This window comes from Poecilia reticulata, chromosome 2, assembly GCF_904066995.2.
Source record: "Poecilia reticulata chromosome 2, P_reticulata-male-v2, whole genome shotgun sequence".
In the NCBI taxonomy this organism is placed as follows: Eukaryota; Metazoa; Chordata; class Actinopteri; order Cyprinodontiformes; family Poeciliidae; genus Poecilia; species Poecilia reticulata.
In genome coordinates, this window is record NC_088831.1 from 33,876,435 (window position 1) to 33,891,215 (window position 14,781).

The 14,781-nt window shown below is 38.5% G+C and overlaps 1 protein-coding gene across 2 annotated transcripts; it reads left to right on the forward strand.

Moving 5' to 3' along the window:
- The first annotated feature begins 1,013 nt into the window (after nucleotides 1-1,013).
- sona (SON DNA and RNA binding protein a) lies at nucleotides 1,014-14,222 on the forward strand. Of its 2 annotated transcripts, none has more exons than XM_081604291.1 (10): nucleotides 1,014-1,188; nucleotides 4,232-4,327; nucleotides 4,732-4,933; nucleotides 5,813-5,886; nucleotides 5,991-7,835; nucleotides 7,933-8,278; nucleotides 8,482-9,005; nucleotides 9,108-9,586; nucleotides 10,389-10,484; nucleotides 12,376-14,222. In XM_081604291.1, exons 2-9 carry the CDS (start codon nucleotides 4,300-4,302, stop codon nucleotides 10,461-10,463), a joined length of 3,573 nt encoding a protein of 1,190 aa, XP_081460417.1. In that variant the 5' UTR covers nucleotides 1,014-1,188; nucleotides 4,232-4,299; the 3' UTR covers nucleotides 10,464-10,484; nucleotides 12,376-14,222. The 2 variants fall into 2 exon arrangements, with proteins under 2 accessions (XP_081460417.1, XP_008402324.2); XM_008404102.3 differs by having other exon boundaries at nucleotides 1,015-1,188; nucleotides 7,930-8,278.
- The last annotated feature ends 559 nt before the right edge of the window (nucleotides 14,223-14,781 follow it).

A 14,781-nucleotide genomic window follows, 5' to 3' on the forward strand; every position in this document is an offset into this window, starting at 1 on the left:
TGGACTAAAACAAATAAAACATAGCTTTGCTAAATAGTCAAATTATGAAGTGAAAATTTATAGAGTAGACTTTGACATGATAGTCAAAGTCTACAAAGTTTACAAAGTGGCTTAACCCTTGTGTTTACAAATGGGGTCCAACCGACCCCACACCCGTAAAACTTGTATCATTTGCCACAGTCCTCTACATTTGCCTCAGTCCTCGCATGCACAAGGGTTAAAGGGCGAATGCCCTGTCCATTTTGTTTAGTCATCTCTTGTGAACGTTTATGGAAGCTTCGATACATATTATTCACACTAACTTTTCACATTTTGTCTCAAAATGCTTTTCTGGGCAGGCTTGACAAATGACTGTCTATAAGAAGGGAGAGAACAGATATTTCAGTATTTGCAGTCAGATGCTGTACATCTTTTAGAAGTTTGTTGTGTAAGGGCAATCTCTTTTGCCATCATTAACTGAGGCAGAAGCGTCAGAACCAGAGAGCTATAAAGGTTGATAAATAAGGCTGATTCTGTTTTGGGGACTTCTCTGGAACATCTGGAGATTATTGTGCAAAAAAAGATTAATCATAAAAGCAAGACAATTACAGACAACTCTGCGCATCCTTCTCAATACAACATCATCTTCAGTCAGAGGCTTCCTCTGAGTTGTTGTAATACAAAGTGCTACGTGAGTTTTCCTCCCCATGCCCATTAGCAACTCTTTGAAAAAAAAAAGGGTCACAACAACATGTAATTTCCCCTGGGATGAATAAAGTATTCTTAAACTGAATTGTATTTAATTGTAGTATTTGATCTTACTCAAGTCCAAGTTTGGACTAAATGATACAGTATACTTGGTCACAAACTTGTTCATGGTTCGCTGTCAAGCACAAATAACACAGTTTACTTGGCAAATAACTGACACTAAATATTTTGAGAACTACTAAAGGTAGTCCAAGTGGTCCCCTTTACAGTCTAAAAACAACGGCTCACTGGTTTACTGTGGTGTTGCCTGGGAAACAGTGACGTAGTCATTCAAACCGCGCAGCATGGCATGTTGGGATACCTCTCTCCATCATGGCGGAGAAGAGAGAAAGCTAACGTTAACGGTTAGCATATTCAACAACTGCTTGATTTCGCACAGTTCAGCGCAGTACTCGTCTGCCTTTTTCTCTACACGAACGGGAGCCATTTAACGTAAACCGGGTAAATATGCTTTGTACAGTTAAAAACTCTGACAAAGGAACAACTTCGCTTTGTTGACATCACTTGCAGCTAAATGTTTAGCAGCTACATTAGCTTCAAGGTTTGAGCTGCTAGTGCGTTGTCGGCGTGTGAGGCCGCATCTTCCTGCAAGGAGGATATTTGGCTCTTGGGGCTAATCATTTTATAAATGTTTTAAACATTTTTCAGAACTTTTCAAATATGGCGTATTTTATTCTTACGGATCAATTTGAGCTGACTAGCGAGAGCCATCGGCTACCATATGTGGATGAATGTTAGTCAGGGCATTGTAGGCCTGACACTGGTCAACGTTATCTAACGTGTTTACGGGATGGCGATGTGCACAACTTTGTTCTCATTTAGCTTCGCTTTCAACGCAGTTTTTGGTTTTGGCAAATCAGTACTTAGTCCGGTTTCATCTGATAACATTTTACGTTGTGAATGAATTAACTAAATTTGTCGGATTTATTAATTAAAAATATAAAAAAAGCTTCTTGTGAATTTAACATTACGTCGCTTGTTGGGCATTATTTCATCAAGTACCATCCATTAAGGGCGATTAATAAATGGCGTGAATTGTTTTTTGTTTGGTTCTTTAGTACCGTTTTGCAAGCGTAGTTTGACTTCTTGAGACTTGTATGATCTGTACTCTTGAGCAGATATGTACTGTATGCCGCCAATGGTGACTTATACTCAAGATCATGTTGGTGACTTTACATCATTATTTGTGTGGTGCTGTTATTCGTATTCCTTTTGAAATAAATGTTTTTTAGTGCATTTTTTAAAAAATCCCACTATATAAAATGTTTAAATTACTTTCTTAGATGCATTTTCAAGAGTTGTTTCACAAAACAAAAACCACAAAAGATATGTTAAAACACATGGAAATAACTTTTAAAGGACTCCAAGATTATGGTAGTTGGTTAAAAAATAGACAATTACAGTAGTTTAAACATTGAAATTCGAGGGCACTTGATGTATGTAAATACTAACAATTCTATACAAATGTACATTTTGTTAAATAAAATGGCCATAACTGCCAATAATTTACAAAGCATATTCTAAATATCTCAGTATGTAGTCCTGTGAATAAGTATTCACCCCCTTAAAGATATCTTCTGTTTTGTCTGTTTTGTTACACTTAAAAATCAACAAATTTTAATATCAGGCAAATTTATTATACAGATACTACAAGCAGGGTTTATATGATTTATTTATTGAAAGTTAACCTAAACAGTCTGATAAAGTGATTAATCACACCCCATAATAATTATGAATTTAATATGATGAACAACCTTTTTCCCCACTGTTAGGTCTGTAGAATCAATAAATCTCTTACACACAACCTGTTGGGCAGCAAGAAATACACTAAAATCAAGGAGTTCAAGAACTAATCATTAACATAAGTCTAGAAATTTTTATAAAGGCACTTCTAAGGCTTTGAGACACAGTGTGAAATATTATTCTCAAATTGAGAATATAAGAAACAGCGGAAAACCTTCCCAGGAATGGTTGGTCTATCAAAATTACATAGAGAGCTCATCACCAACCAGCCAAAAAATATCTTGATAGTTATTTTAAACATATTCTGTGTTACTGGCGAGACAATGGTGAAAGTCTTTGGTAAGTGGAAGATGTAAAACACAACCTTTTAGAAAAAGGACATCGATCATACCTATATTCAAACATGATCGTGGTGGTGTGATGGTCTCGAGCTGTTCAGAACACTAGAGTTCTGCAACAAGTGAATGATCCAAAGCAGATCATCAAGTCCACCTCTGAATGACCCAGTAAAGCACAGACTTAAATACGATTGAGACCCTGTGAGCGAAATAGGCCATTCATGTTGGAAAACTCTAGTAATTTAATTAAAACAGTTGTGCAAAGCAGAGTGGAGCAAACATTCTTCCCCAGTTGCATAAAAGACTCAAAGCCAGATATGACACACACTTGATGGCAGTTGTTGCTGCCAAGGGTGGAACAACCTAGTCCACTTAGAGGGTAATTACTTTTTCACATTGGACCAGGTTGGCTTGGATAGCTTTATTCCCTTAATAAATGAAATCATCATTTGAAACTGATTAGTGTAATTATTCTGGATGTATTTGTCTGATATTAACATTTGATGGCCTGAAACATTTAAGTGGGGCAGAAAAGCAAAGCAAGGGGGTAAATACTTTTTCCACAGCTCTGTATTTGTTTAAGAGTTGCTCGGTTGAGCCAATGTTTGGAATATTTTGGCAGTAACGATTATATTGTATTCTATGGAAGACACTGTACCTCTTCAGAGAGTTGGTTTGTGGCTTTCTTTATAATGCAATTTGTACTAGATCAGTTTTTTAAAAGTGGAAATTGCAGAACCAGTTGACCATTGTAGTTACTTTATTGTTGTTTTTATTAAACTAGCAATGCCTGTGTTACTAAGAGAGAGGAATTGCTTGTAAGAAATGGACATAGGAGTAAAATCAGCCTTTAGACGACACAAATGCTCCAGTGTTTGAATCATTCAGGACACCATCTTTGATTATTGTGATTTTCATTGTAGTTAAAAACCAGATAATTGAATGACATTCAAATATTACTTTGTCAAAGCTACTGCTTGTATTTTGTAGCTATCTTGCTGAGAGATTACCAGTTTTGTCTAATTTATGTCAGGAGAAATGCTTTCACATTATGCAGATGTGATATTTCTTACACAAATCTTTGAAAAGGATTTTGAAGTGGAATTCTTTTTTTTCCCACCTGAAAGCCTTCATTCATGCTCAACTTTTTTCCAGGGTTGTTTTAATTTGTTTTTGACTGAGATTGTGTGTGTTGGTGTTTTTAAAACTGTCTGTTGATTAGTTAATAGGATGGTTTGATTTTTGGCTCGTTTGTGGGTTTAAGTAAATGTTAGCCAACTGAGAGACAAGCACTGCTCTGCTTGTCTCTCAGTTAACTCAATTATATGCTTGAGTTAAATGCATAAGTGCTGTTTAGTTGTAATACATCTTTAGATCTTATTACCTTTGTTTTTCCCCCATAGCATTTATTAAGAGAGATCCACTTCAGCATCACTAAGAGAGCTCTTTACCACATTTCTGTGCTGCCGTAATGGAAAGTGCAGTGGACGTTCCATCAGGTACGTAATGCCTGTACATTTTCAGAGTTGCCTTCATTTCTTCTATTTTTTTTTAAATTTACACAGACATTTATATATCCTACATTTTATACAAAATAAATTACATTTTATACAAAATAAATTACATTTTATTTTGTATCAAAGTAAGTTTTTTAATTATGTCTGGAAAATCTCTTATTAGGCAGATGCCTGTTTGTGTGCTCTTTGATTCAATTCCGTTATAATTTCTTGAAAAGATAATTTGCACTGCCATTTAAGAAACATTGGTTGATTACTGGACATGAACTACTTTGGTCATTGTCAAGACAATCTCTGCATAATCTCCTGATGATTTAGTCTGTTTTGTTGTGGATTTTAAAAAGAATTGTGTAACTAAAATACTTGGTACTACATATGGTGTACAGGTGAGGATGAAGTGCCTGAGAAAGGTGACATGAATGCCAAGGAAAGTACTGAGGCGCCTCACAAGAAAAACAAAAAGCACAGAAAACACAAAAGCAAAAAGAAGAAGAGGAGGAGAAAAGGCGAGAAGGAGAGCAGTTCAGAATCTGGCGCAGAGTCGGATGTAGAGCCTCCACCTCCACCGAGAAGGACCACTAGAGCCAGGTCAGACAAAAATAGATATTTTTTTTTCCATTAAACATTTTAAATAAAATCTTAAATCTGAAGCAAAGTCATTTATTAAGTCCTGAAAAACTGAACCCATTTCTTGATTACATTTTGGTAATATAACATATATATTTAATGTTCACATTGCTGTCCAAACTTTTAAACATTCATTTTGTTAACTATAACAATTTACTAATTTACTTGTAAGTTTTTGCATTACTATTGATTCCTGGGGTTTGATTTCTGCTGGAGGACTGGTGCCTGTCCTAGGTGGTCAGGCAAAACAACAAACAAATCCGATGGTGCCAAATATGGCTAATGTATGGCATCAAGTTAAAACATATTCAAGATTAAAACACTTCAGGTACCTTTCTATTTAAAATGTTTCACATTTATATTACCCTATGTTCCACAGTCAACAATGCTTAAACTAAAACAAAGTTTTATATATTTAAGTATACTGTTGGCAAAAGGACCCCAAATTGGTGAAACGATCTACAACCAATTACAGAAAATTACATATACAATGAAGAATAATCAAAAAAAAAAAAAATCCCATCATATTAGGGACTCCCTCAAATATCATACAAATGTCAGTGGACATGTAGACAATGATCTGTTGTGATAATAGATGGAGAAGAGAAATGTTATAGGTTTCCTTTATAAAAAGGGATAAATTTGAGTTTTATTTATTGAGCTGATCCCTAATCAGGAACTGGATTATACTGTGGGTTCATATTGTAATATTTTCAAAATAAAAGTAATGTTGAGAATATTTTTATTTCAACATGAGCAAACATCTTACTTTGCTCATGTCCACAATTATTCAGTGTTTTAGACATGGAAAGTAAATTGGATAATTTGTTTTTGCTTTAGTGCCAGATTGGCAGCAGCAGCTGGAACTGAAAGCACTGGACTGAAAGAGGAGAAAAGAAAAGATGCAGTTACAGGTAAATGGAAGTGACACACAATCATAGTTTGTGTCTTTTTTTAAAGTAATGCAATAAATATCTTTGGTAATATTAACTGTGACAATTTATCTTTCATTGTGTAGATACAGATGGAGGCTCAAAATCTAAGAAGCATAAAAGACAAGCTGCGAAAAAGAAAAAAAAGAAGAGGAAGAAAGATGAAAAGCAAGAAAAAAAATCATCCCGCTCACCGTCTGACAGCAGCTCAGCTTCAGGTTCTGACTCTGAAGGTGAAGGAGGCAAAACAGCTGGCAATGGAAAATGTTCTCCAGCTGTTTCGTCTGACCTCAAGGAGCCAACATCCCGACAGGAGCCAAAGGACAGCCAAGGGGAGGAGAAAGTTGCTCCCATCTTAATGCAAAAGCCTGAATTGCCTGCAGTAAAGAAGGAAGAAATAACAGACATGGAAGTCCCCTCCACTGAAGAGAACCATAGTTGCGCTAATGAAATAGAAAAGGATAAGATATCACCCTCTACTGGCCAAGATGAGATAACACAGACGGACACTGTTGAGGTGAAGATTGAGAGCAGTTACGGAGAAGCCAAATTCATGCATGTACAGGAATTACCTGACATTATCCCAAAACAGGAAGGCACTACTCCAAAAGATGAGCTAATCCTGAAAGATCAGACCAGTTTAGTACCAGAGGCAAAGGTCAAGGAGCCTGATTCACCACGGCCTTTGTCTCCTTCTAAGAGCTTAGAAATAAAGAGATCAGAATCGGACCCCAGCCGTTCACCGTCACCCTGTCTTATCAAGCAAGAAGCTGAGGTTCAACCAGAAGAATTAATGAAAGAACGATCTAGAACTCCTTCTAGATCAGGCTCAAAGGAAAAGCTGCCTTCATCTCCTCAGAAGAGTCAAAGGCTTTCTCACTCCAAGTCCCGCTCTCCCTCTCCTAAAACCAAGAAAACATCGCCCTCACCATTCCGAAAGTTGCAGAAGAGCTCCGGTCGTCGTTCCCGATCCACCTCTCTCTCTGTCACTCCAATGAAGAAGGCGTCAAAATCTCCAAGCAAGTCCAAGTCTCCTAAACGACGGAAGAGTTCAGTGTCAGTTTCCCCAAAGCGACGCAGAAATTCTCCATCTCCCAAAAGAAAAGTGTCACGATCCCCCAAGCGTGGAGGGCGGCGGTCCCCCTCCCTGTCTCGGTCTCCAAGGAGGAGACGACGATCAAAGTCACGTTCCCGTGGAGGTAAAAGGCGCTCCAGGACCCGGTCGCCAAGGCGAAGTGGTGCAGTTGGTCGACGTTCATTGTCACGTTCCATCACGAAAACCCGTCGCTCTCACTCTAGGTCTAGACGCCCTGTCGGTCGATCCAGATCAAGATCAGCAGCCAGGCGTGCAGTAGGCAGACGCTCCAGGAGCCGCTCCTTGTCTCGGCGTAAGAGGTCACCGCCACCCAGATCCCGCCGCTCACGGTCTCGATCCGCCCGCAGGAGCAGACGAAGTCGTTCAAGATCCGTTGTCATGCTTAAGCGCAGCCGTCGTTCCAGATCCAGGAGTCCTCGCAAACGGTCCAAATCAAGAAGCCCTCCTCCACGACGGCGGTCCAAATCTCGTTCAGCAGTTAGACGACGTTCTCGATCTCCTGGAAGGAGGAATCGCTCGCCACCAAGGTCCGGAAAACGTTCAAAATCCCGCTCTTTGTCTCGAAGACACCGATCACCTCAGCCGAGCAAAAAGAGGTCAAAATCTCCACAAAGGAGTCGAAGGAGGTCAAAGTCTAAATCTGCCTCTCGGGGTTTAAAAAAATCTAAATCCAGGTCAAGGTCTGAATCTAGTGATGGAAGATCTGGAAGTTCATCTTCAGCAAGATCAGTGGCTAACACACCACTAAAAGAGAAGAAGGCTTCCCCTCCTGCTAAGGAGAAAACACCAGAAGAAAAACCTGTTGAAGAAAATGGCACACCTTGTTTTGAAGCAGGTAAAACTTTTGATAGGTTACTAACATTATACATACATTTAACTGAAATAAATGATCAGATATTGAGGTTGTTATGCAATGTGTATGTATCCAGCAGGTGATCTGAAACCATTGCCTTCCGCACCTGACGCTGCTCCCCAAAGTGAGAGTCCCTTGGATAAGTTGCAGGATCAGCCCATTCAGCTTGCAGACTTGCCTGCTCCCATTTCAAGATCTGCTTCCCAAGAGCCACCCAGCGGCCCAGCTGGTTCTGATTCTTCAGAAGGCTCAGATGACGATGAGGAATCTCCAGTCAAAACTGTGTTAACGAGCAAGAAAAGCTCCTCAGGTTCAGCATCTCCAGAAGTACCAAAGAAGCAGCTTTCCAAGTCACGCTCACCTGCTGATCGCCGGAAACGGTCTCGCTCGACATCCAAGCCGGCATCCAGAAGAAAGTTGTCCAGGTTTGTATTATGATGAGGTTTTCTAAAAGGGGTTTGATGTCGAGTAACTTTGTAAAATTAGGTCTTCAGTTGGTATAAAGATATCCAATACAAGTGAGGCATTGAAATTTGATGAGTCTTCCTTCCTTGTCAAGCTGATTTCTGCATTGGAAAGCTTCATTGTGTGCAGTTATTAATTCTTCTGAATATTTATCCTTCCAAAGGTCCAAGTCTCCGGTTAAGAAAAAAGACTCCGTCTCTCCGTCACAAAGAAAAAAGCGACGGTCCAAATCTCGGAGTCCTGCTCGACGGCGGAGATCACGCTCACGTTCTACCACACGTCGCAAGCGTTCTGGCTCCAAGTCACGCACCAGGAACCGCCGGTCCAAATCCCGCTCTCCAGCTCGCAAGAGGCGATCCCGTTCTCCGAATGCCCGGGGAAGGAGGAGGTCCAAGTCCCCGGACAGGAATAAGCGATCTAAAAGCCGCTCCACAGGCCGGAGGAAAAGATCCAGATCAGGAGACAGAAGCAGGCGATCACGGTCCCGCTCCTCGGATCGCAGACGTAGGTCAAGGTCACGAGGTCGAGGAAGACGGCCAGCATTCCGCAGTCGTTCATTTGACAGACGAGACAGATGGAAGAGGGAACCAAGTCACTCTCCGGTTGTCATTCTCCGCAAGCAACGCCGCTCAGGGTCCCGATCACGACGCAGTGCTAGCAAAACACCTCCAAGACTAACTGATCTAGGTAAAACATTTAGTTTGTGAATAAATAAACGTAGTGCGTGCACTAACCACCTTCTTTGCATTACCCCTTCCTGTGTCTCATTTTCACTCCTTTTCTCCTCAGATAAAGACCAGTTGCTCGAAATAGCCAAGGCGAATGCCGCCGCCATGTGTGCCAAGGCAGGGGTTCCTATTCCAGAAAGTCTTCGGCCAAAAGCTATTCTCCAGCTCCCTCTCCCGACCCCGTCTCCTACCCCCATTTCATTACCTTTACCGTTACCTCTTCCAATGGGCATGGGAATGCCGAATATGCCCAACATGGGTCCAATGGGCTTACCAAGTATTCCTGGAATGCCCACTATGTCAAACATCACCATGAGTGCTGCTGTGGCAAGTATGACAGCAGCCACCATGACTGCTGCCTTGACCAACATGGGCGCCCTTGCAGCCATGCCACCACTTGCCCCTCTTCCCACGATAACTAATAAACCTCCCCCTAGCCTTGTCCCCCCAACTCCGTCTCTAAACCTGGACCACATTGAGGAGGCAAAGAGGAAAGTCACTCAGCAGGCCAACATACATACCATTAAGGAACTCACAGAGGTAAATGGGCTTAACTGTTTTACCAAAAAAAAAAAAAGATTCATTAAGTCTTGAGTTTCCAAACATCTAGATGGAAACTCACCTAGATGGATTCAATTTATATCCATACTAAGAAAACCTAGTATGGATAGGTTTGGATAGGTGAAACCACTTGTATTTGGTTTCATTTTTAATTATGTTTAAGCTGAGTGTTTAGTAAACCAGACATTGCTGATTGATAGATGAACAGAACCTCCAAGAAACATCAGGGTAATCTTTTTGTTTGTCTAATAGTGGATTTGATTTGTATTACAAAGTCAAAAGAAGCACATTAAATCTTTTTTTTTTCATTGTGTAACCACACATAGTACTGTGCAATGACTTCTGAAATACATTATCAGGTTGTATCGCTAATAGAAGTTATTCTATTTATTAAGTACAATAACTAGAAATTCCTGCAGGTGTTAAATTGAGATGTGATGTCATCCCTAGGCCGTCTTCTGAGACTGAATGTAACATAAACTACAAACGGAAGTAGAGGTGGCTGCAGCGCTTACCATAACACATACACTAGAAAGTCAAAATGGCTGCCTAATACAGCAAAAATATTTCATTATCAATTGCCAAGTGTGTAAATCCTTATCCTCACTATCCTTCCCGCTCTGTTACTTAAAATGACTAATAAATAACTGTTGCATAGAGCAGAAATAGTAACTGGGGAAATGTGGAAATGTCACGATTAAAATTCTGAATATTTAAATATTCAGAAATGTTCGTCTTACTTCAGAACTAACCAATGTTTCTTTTTGATCTGTTTCTATAGAAGTGCAAGATGATTGCAAATAGCAAAGAGGAGATGGCTGTTGCGAAGCCCCATGTGTCAGACGACGAGAGTTAAAACCATCAAGGCCACCACAAGGTGAAATCTTCAGCTGATTTATTTATTTTTTTATTGCTTTAAAAAACAATATTCCCTTTAGATTAGTTTGATACATGTTCAATACCTATACCCAATAAATTTTGTGAACTTTACTGTTAAGTGAGAAATTACTGGTACATCTCAGTACATTTGAATATTTGTAAAAAGTTATTTCAGTAACATGCATCAAAAACGCAGTGCATATGTTAGAGTAATATACACAGTGATATAGTTCAAGCATTTATTTTTGCTAATGTCAAGATTTTGGGTTTTAGCTAATAAATAAACCTCCAGTTGCTCAGAAAATGACCAATGAAAAATATATTAATACAAAAATGTTGGCCCACCTATGTGTCAATATGCCTCACATGTGGTTTTATGTACTGCATCAGCACAGCGTGTCATGAAGGGGATCAGCCTGTGGCTTTGCTTCAATGTTAACGAAGCCCACGTTTCTTTGGTAAATAAATGAGGAATAAATACCTAAAGTGCTTTAAAATCTCTCATATTTAGACCAGTATTTACATGCACATATCAAGATGAAGGTTGGCAAACCTAACAAGAAGTCACATCAGTTATTAGAATCTGTCCTGAGTCTCCAGATTACATTTACCAGCTTTACATGAACACCAAGCAAAGCTGCAGAGTGGGGGGGCAGATTAGCAATGAACAAGTCTGTTGATGTCTGACAGCACAGATATATTCAGTCACTTGAATTACATTGTTATACAGACAAGTTATTTTGGCTACAAACTCCTGGTAAACCCACCTGTGTAGTTTAACAAAAATTATAGGAGAATAAATAAAGTGGGATAAAGCTGCACCACACACAGGTTTTAAACCATAAAAGAGCACCACAGTAAAACTAATGGCTCACTTCTGCAATTTTACAAGTTGTGCACAGTGAGCTACATAAACGTAACAGGACATTCCACATATACAGAGTTTGTGCTTTGCATGAGGTATTTTATAATATAGTGACCCCAGCGGGATAAGTTGACTTCAAAAGCTGTGAAAAATAAGCTTTCACAGCTTATTTGTATTTGCCAATGCAGCATCCTGATTATTGTCTGATCCAAAAAAAACATTTTGAGAACACTTTCTTTTTTCACTTAAGTGGGGAAGATTGCAGCAAAGCAAACTCTTTTCTAGAAAATCCTAGTTTTACAGAGTACTACCTTAACCAAAAGAATGAGACAGTTGTACCCCATGTCCTGGAGATGTCTATATGGTTTTACAATCAATAAATTTGATTATTAAAAATATTCAGTCTTTGAATTTATATATATATATATATATATATATATATATATACACACACTCATACTCACTGAACCTCTTCATGGATTTGTTTATTTTTAGAGTCACACTTTAAAGGTTGCTGTCAGCTTATCAGCTGCTCCGCAGCAGTGGGGACATTTCTTAATTTAGAATTATTTTCACAAGTCATCACCCAAATAACATTCAGCTTCTTGTTTAGGAGAGAGAGAGAAAATTAACAAGTTATCTGTACATATTGGACAATTCTTCTATATAGATTCACCCCTTGGCTTCGTTTTTTCGCTGTTACTCCTTTCCTGTTAGCCAGTCTTCACTTCTGAATCATTCATCATTTATGATTAGTCAAGGCATTTGTCGATAGCTCATTAAAACTCCCTGAACCTGTGTTGAATGTATAAAAAGACGTTTAGCAGGTTAACCAGAAATGTCAGCAATTTTCAGTAAGTTGTTGGATAAAATCTGGTCATAAATCCATCTTCATAACCCTTTATTTGGTTCATTTATCCTTCCAAACTTTATTTTGTATTAGTTTTACTGACTGATATTCTGTGTTGATTTTTTTTTTCTCTCAGTGGTTAAATATACTTATTTTTGTCTTCTCTGTTTGCAGCCACTTCATTTAAATGACTGAAACAAAACGTAGGATCCCCTAAAGGACCTTCTTTCCCACAGTTCTCTCTGTTAGCCAGATGATCTGACAGAGTGGAGGAGCTCCCTGTTTGTTGCAGCTATAAAACATAGGAGCGCCAACTGCCCGACACTGCTCCCACGGTTTGTTTGTACAAGAGCTAGAGACTTGCAGACTTTCACCTGTGATGCCACTGAGAAAAGTGGACTCACTGAGGGCCACAGCTGTATGACTGTACAGTGAGTTTTAGTATGTTTGTGTTGATGTCTTTCACCATCATCCCAACGGTGCAGCTTCTCACCTAGGCAAGACCGTTAGAAAACCCGAGGAAGAAACAAACCAAACGAACCTGTGGGTCAAACGCTTTTGTATATGTTCTGAACTTCTCCAAAACTGTTTTACCTTTATTTTTCTTTAGGATTGTGTTAAACAGATAACTACTTGGGTTTTTTTTCTGTACTCTTTTCAGTTACCTGTAACCCCTCGTTTTATGATCAAATAATGCAGAATAAGTAAAAAGATAGTTGATCCTCACTTGTGATGTCTTCATACAAATTTGAGTTGTAAACGTAAAGAGAAAAACACACATTATCACATTATTTAGAACATTTTACTATATTGAATACAGAAGAAAAAAATAAGTACTGTCCTGGTTGTGTGCAAATTACATCTGTGGTTACAGCACCAATCTCATCTTTGGTCTGGTATTTTGTCTGGGCGTTGTTGGGCTTCGTCTGTTTTGCTCTGGATAAAAAAAATGTTTATGGTCATTTTAGAGGAACAAACTACTTGGTATGCTTTGGGAATTCCTACCATCATCTTGAGTTATACTAGATCTTTATGCCTGCATCACTGCAGTTAGTGCTAAAGGACGTTGAAATAAATGTCACGGATACAAACGTGAAATAAGAGATCAACATTGATGTGATGATTTAAAAACTCCCAAGCCTAAATAATTTAGGTTTTCTTTTTTTATCTAGGGTTATTTTAGCTTCTAAGACTGATTCACAATAACATTTTCTTAAATGTGTTTGCAAGCAGTCAAATAAAGCTACTCAAACATTTCACTTTCACTCTCATACATGTTTGTAGCAGTAGTGAATTTTACCTATATTCGTTTTTTGCTTTTTATTTTATTTTTTACCTCTGTATGTTCTTCAAAGCAGAAAGTTGAGGGTATCCTGATGTCACTGTGAAATATTTTTGACAATCGGGGTATTGAGATGTTTGTATTAAAGGCACAACAATAGGTGCACGAAATACAAACACCTTTGTCTTCAGGTGGCCGGCAAAAGACTGATTAAAGGAGATGCTGATGTGGAAACTCGAGACGCCCAACAAGCCCAATCATTCAAACACTTAAGATCTGGAAAAGCTGTTATCTCTGCCTCTATTCTGTGCGCGGTCTTGTTTACCCCATTGAATAATTGAAGAACAAAGACAAACTTGGTGCTCATAAAAACTGTAAGGGACAAGTGTACTCTGATTAAAATAGGATCTTGTCATAATTCATAATTATCTTCATCGGAGGGGCATGCAGTTGTTAATTCCATCCAGCTTTTTCACTCATGCCCAGGTTTGGTAAACTAGAAAATGGTCTCTGAAGATTTTTTTTTTTTGTGTGTCAATTTTAATTATACTTGCTCTGCAAAAATGTCTTGTTATAACTGTTGAATTGATTTCCTGAGGTAAGCTTTAGCTATTTTAATGAGACAAAAACAAGAAAATACATTTTAGGATACTTTTGTTTCTTTTATTTGAACATGGTATTGTTGCTTGCTTTGTATATAAACGTGTTGATGATTATTAAAAACCTCAACAAATCGAAACCTTTTCTTTTAAGTGCTGCACTTTACTGAGCAAGTTTTAGAAATATTCCAATTAACTGATTAACAGCTGTAAAGCTATGATTACTGATCAGATAAAGAAGTCTGTGACTTTTTTCATGTTAATGTTTCTAATCCTGCTTAGACAACGTAATCAAATGTCTTCAGTCTTGTCGTATTGATTTATCCTACAGGGGGCACACTTTCTCTGTTTTCCTCATGTGGTGGTAAATTAAGTAATTCTTTTAACTTATTTTTTTTTATATACCAGCTAAATCAATGAGCAGACTGTGAGCTACAGTGTGCACAGGCCTTTAAATTGTTCCAGAGCAGCTGAGACTTGAAACACAAAGTACCATTCAGTCACATTTATAACTAGTCTTAAAACTTAAAAGGTGTTTTTTCATGGGGGAGAAATTAAGAAATCCTGTTTTTATTTGTTTTACTTGCTTGTCATACTTCAGTGTTTCAGAACATCAAGGCAATTAGTCATGTACATCACAAGTGAACACAAAATGTAGTTTTAAATGAAGATGCTGATTATTATGTGGCTGAATTACAA

Excerpts from the sequence above, each read along its gene's own strand:
- sona (XM_008404102.3), top strand. The coding sequence starts at position 4,300 with ATGGAAAGTGCAGTGGACGTTCCATCAG. Across the intron at positions 5,887-5,990 it reads AAGAAAAGATGCAGTTACAG|ATACAGATGGAGGCTCAAAA; the intron begins GTAAATGGAAGT and ends TTCATTGTGTAG. Across the intron at positions 7,836-7,929 it reads CACACCTTGTTTTGAAGCAG|CAGGTGATCTGAAACCATTG; the intron begins GTAAAACTTTTG and ends GTATGTATCCAG.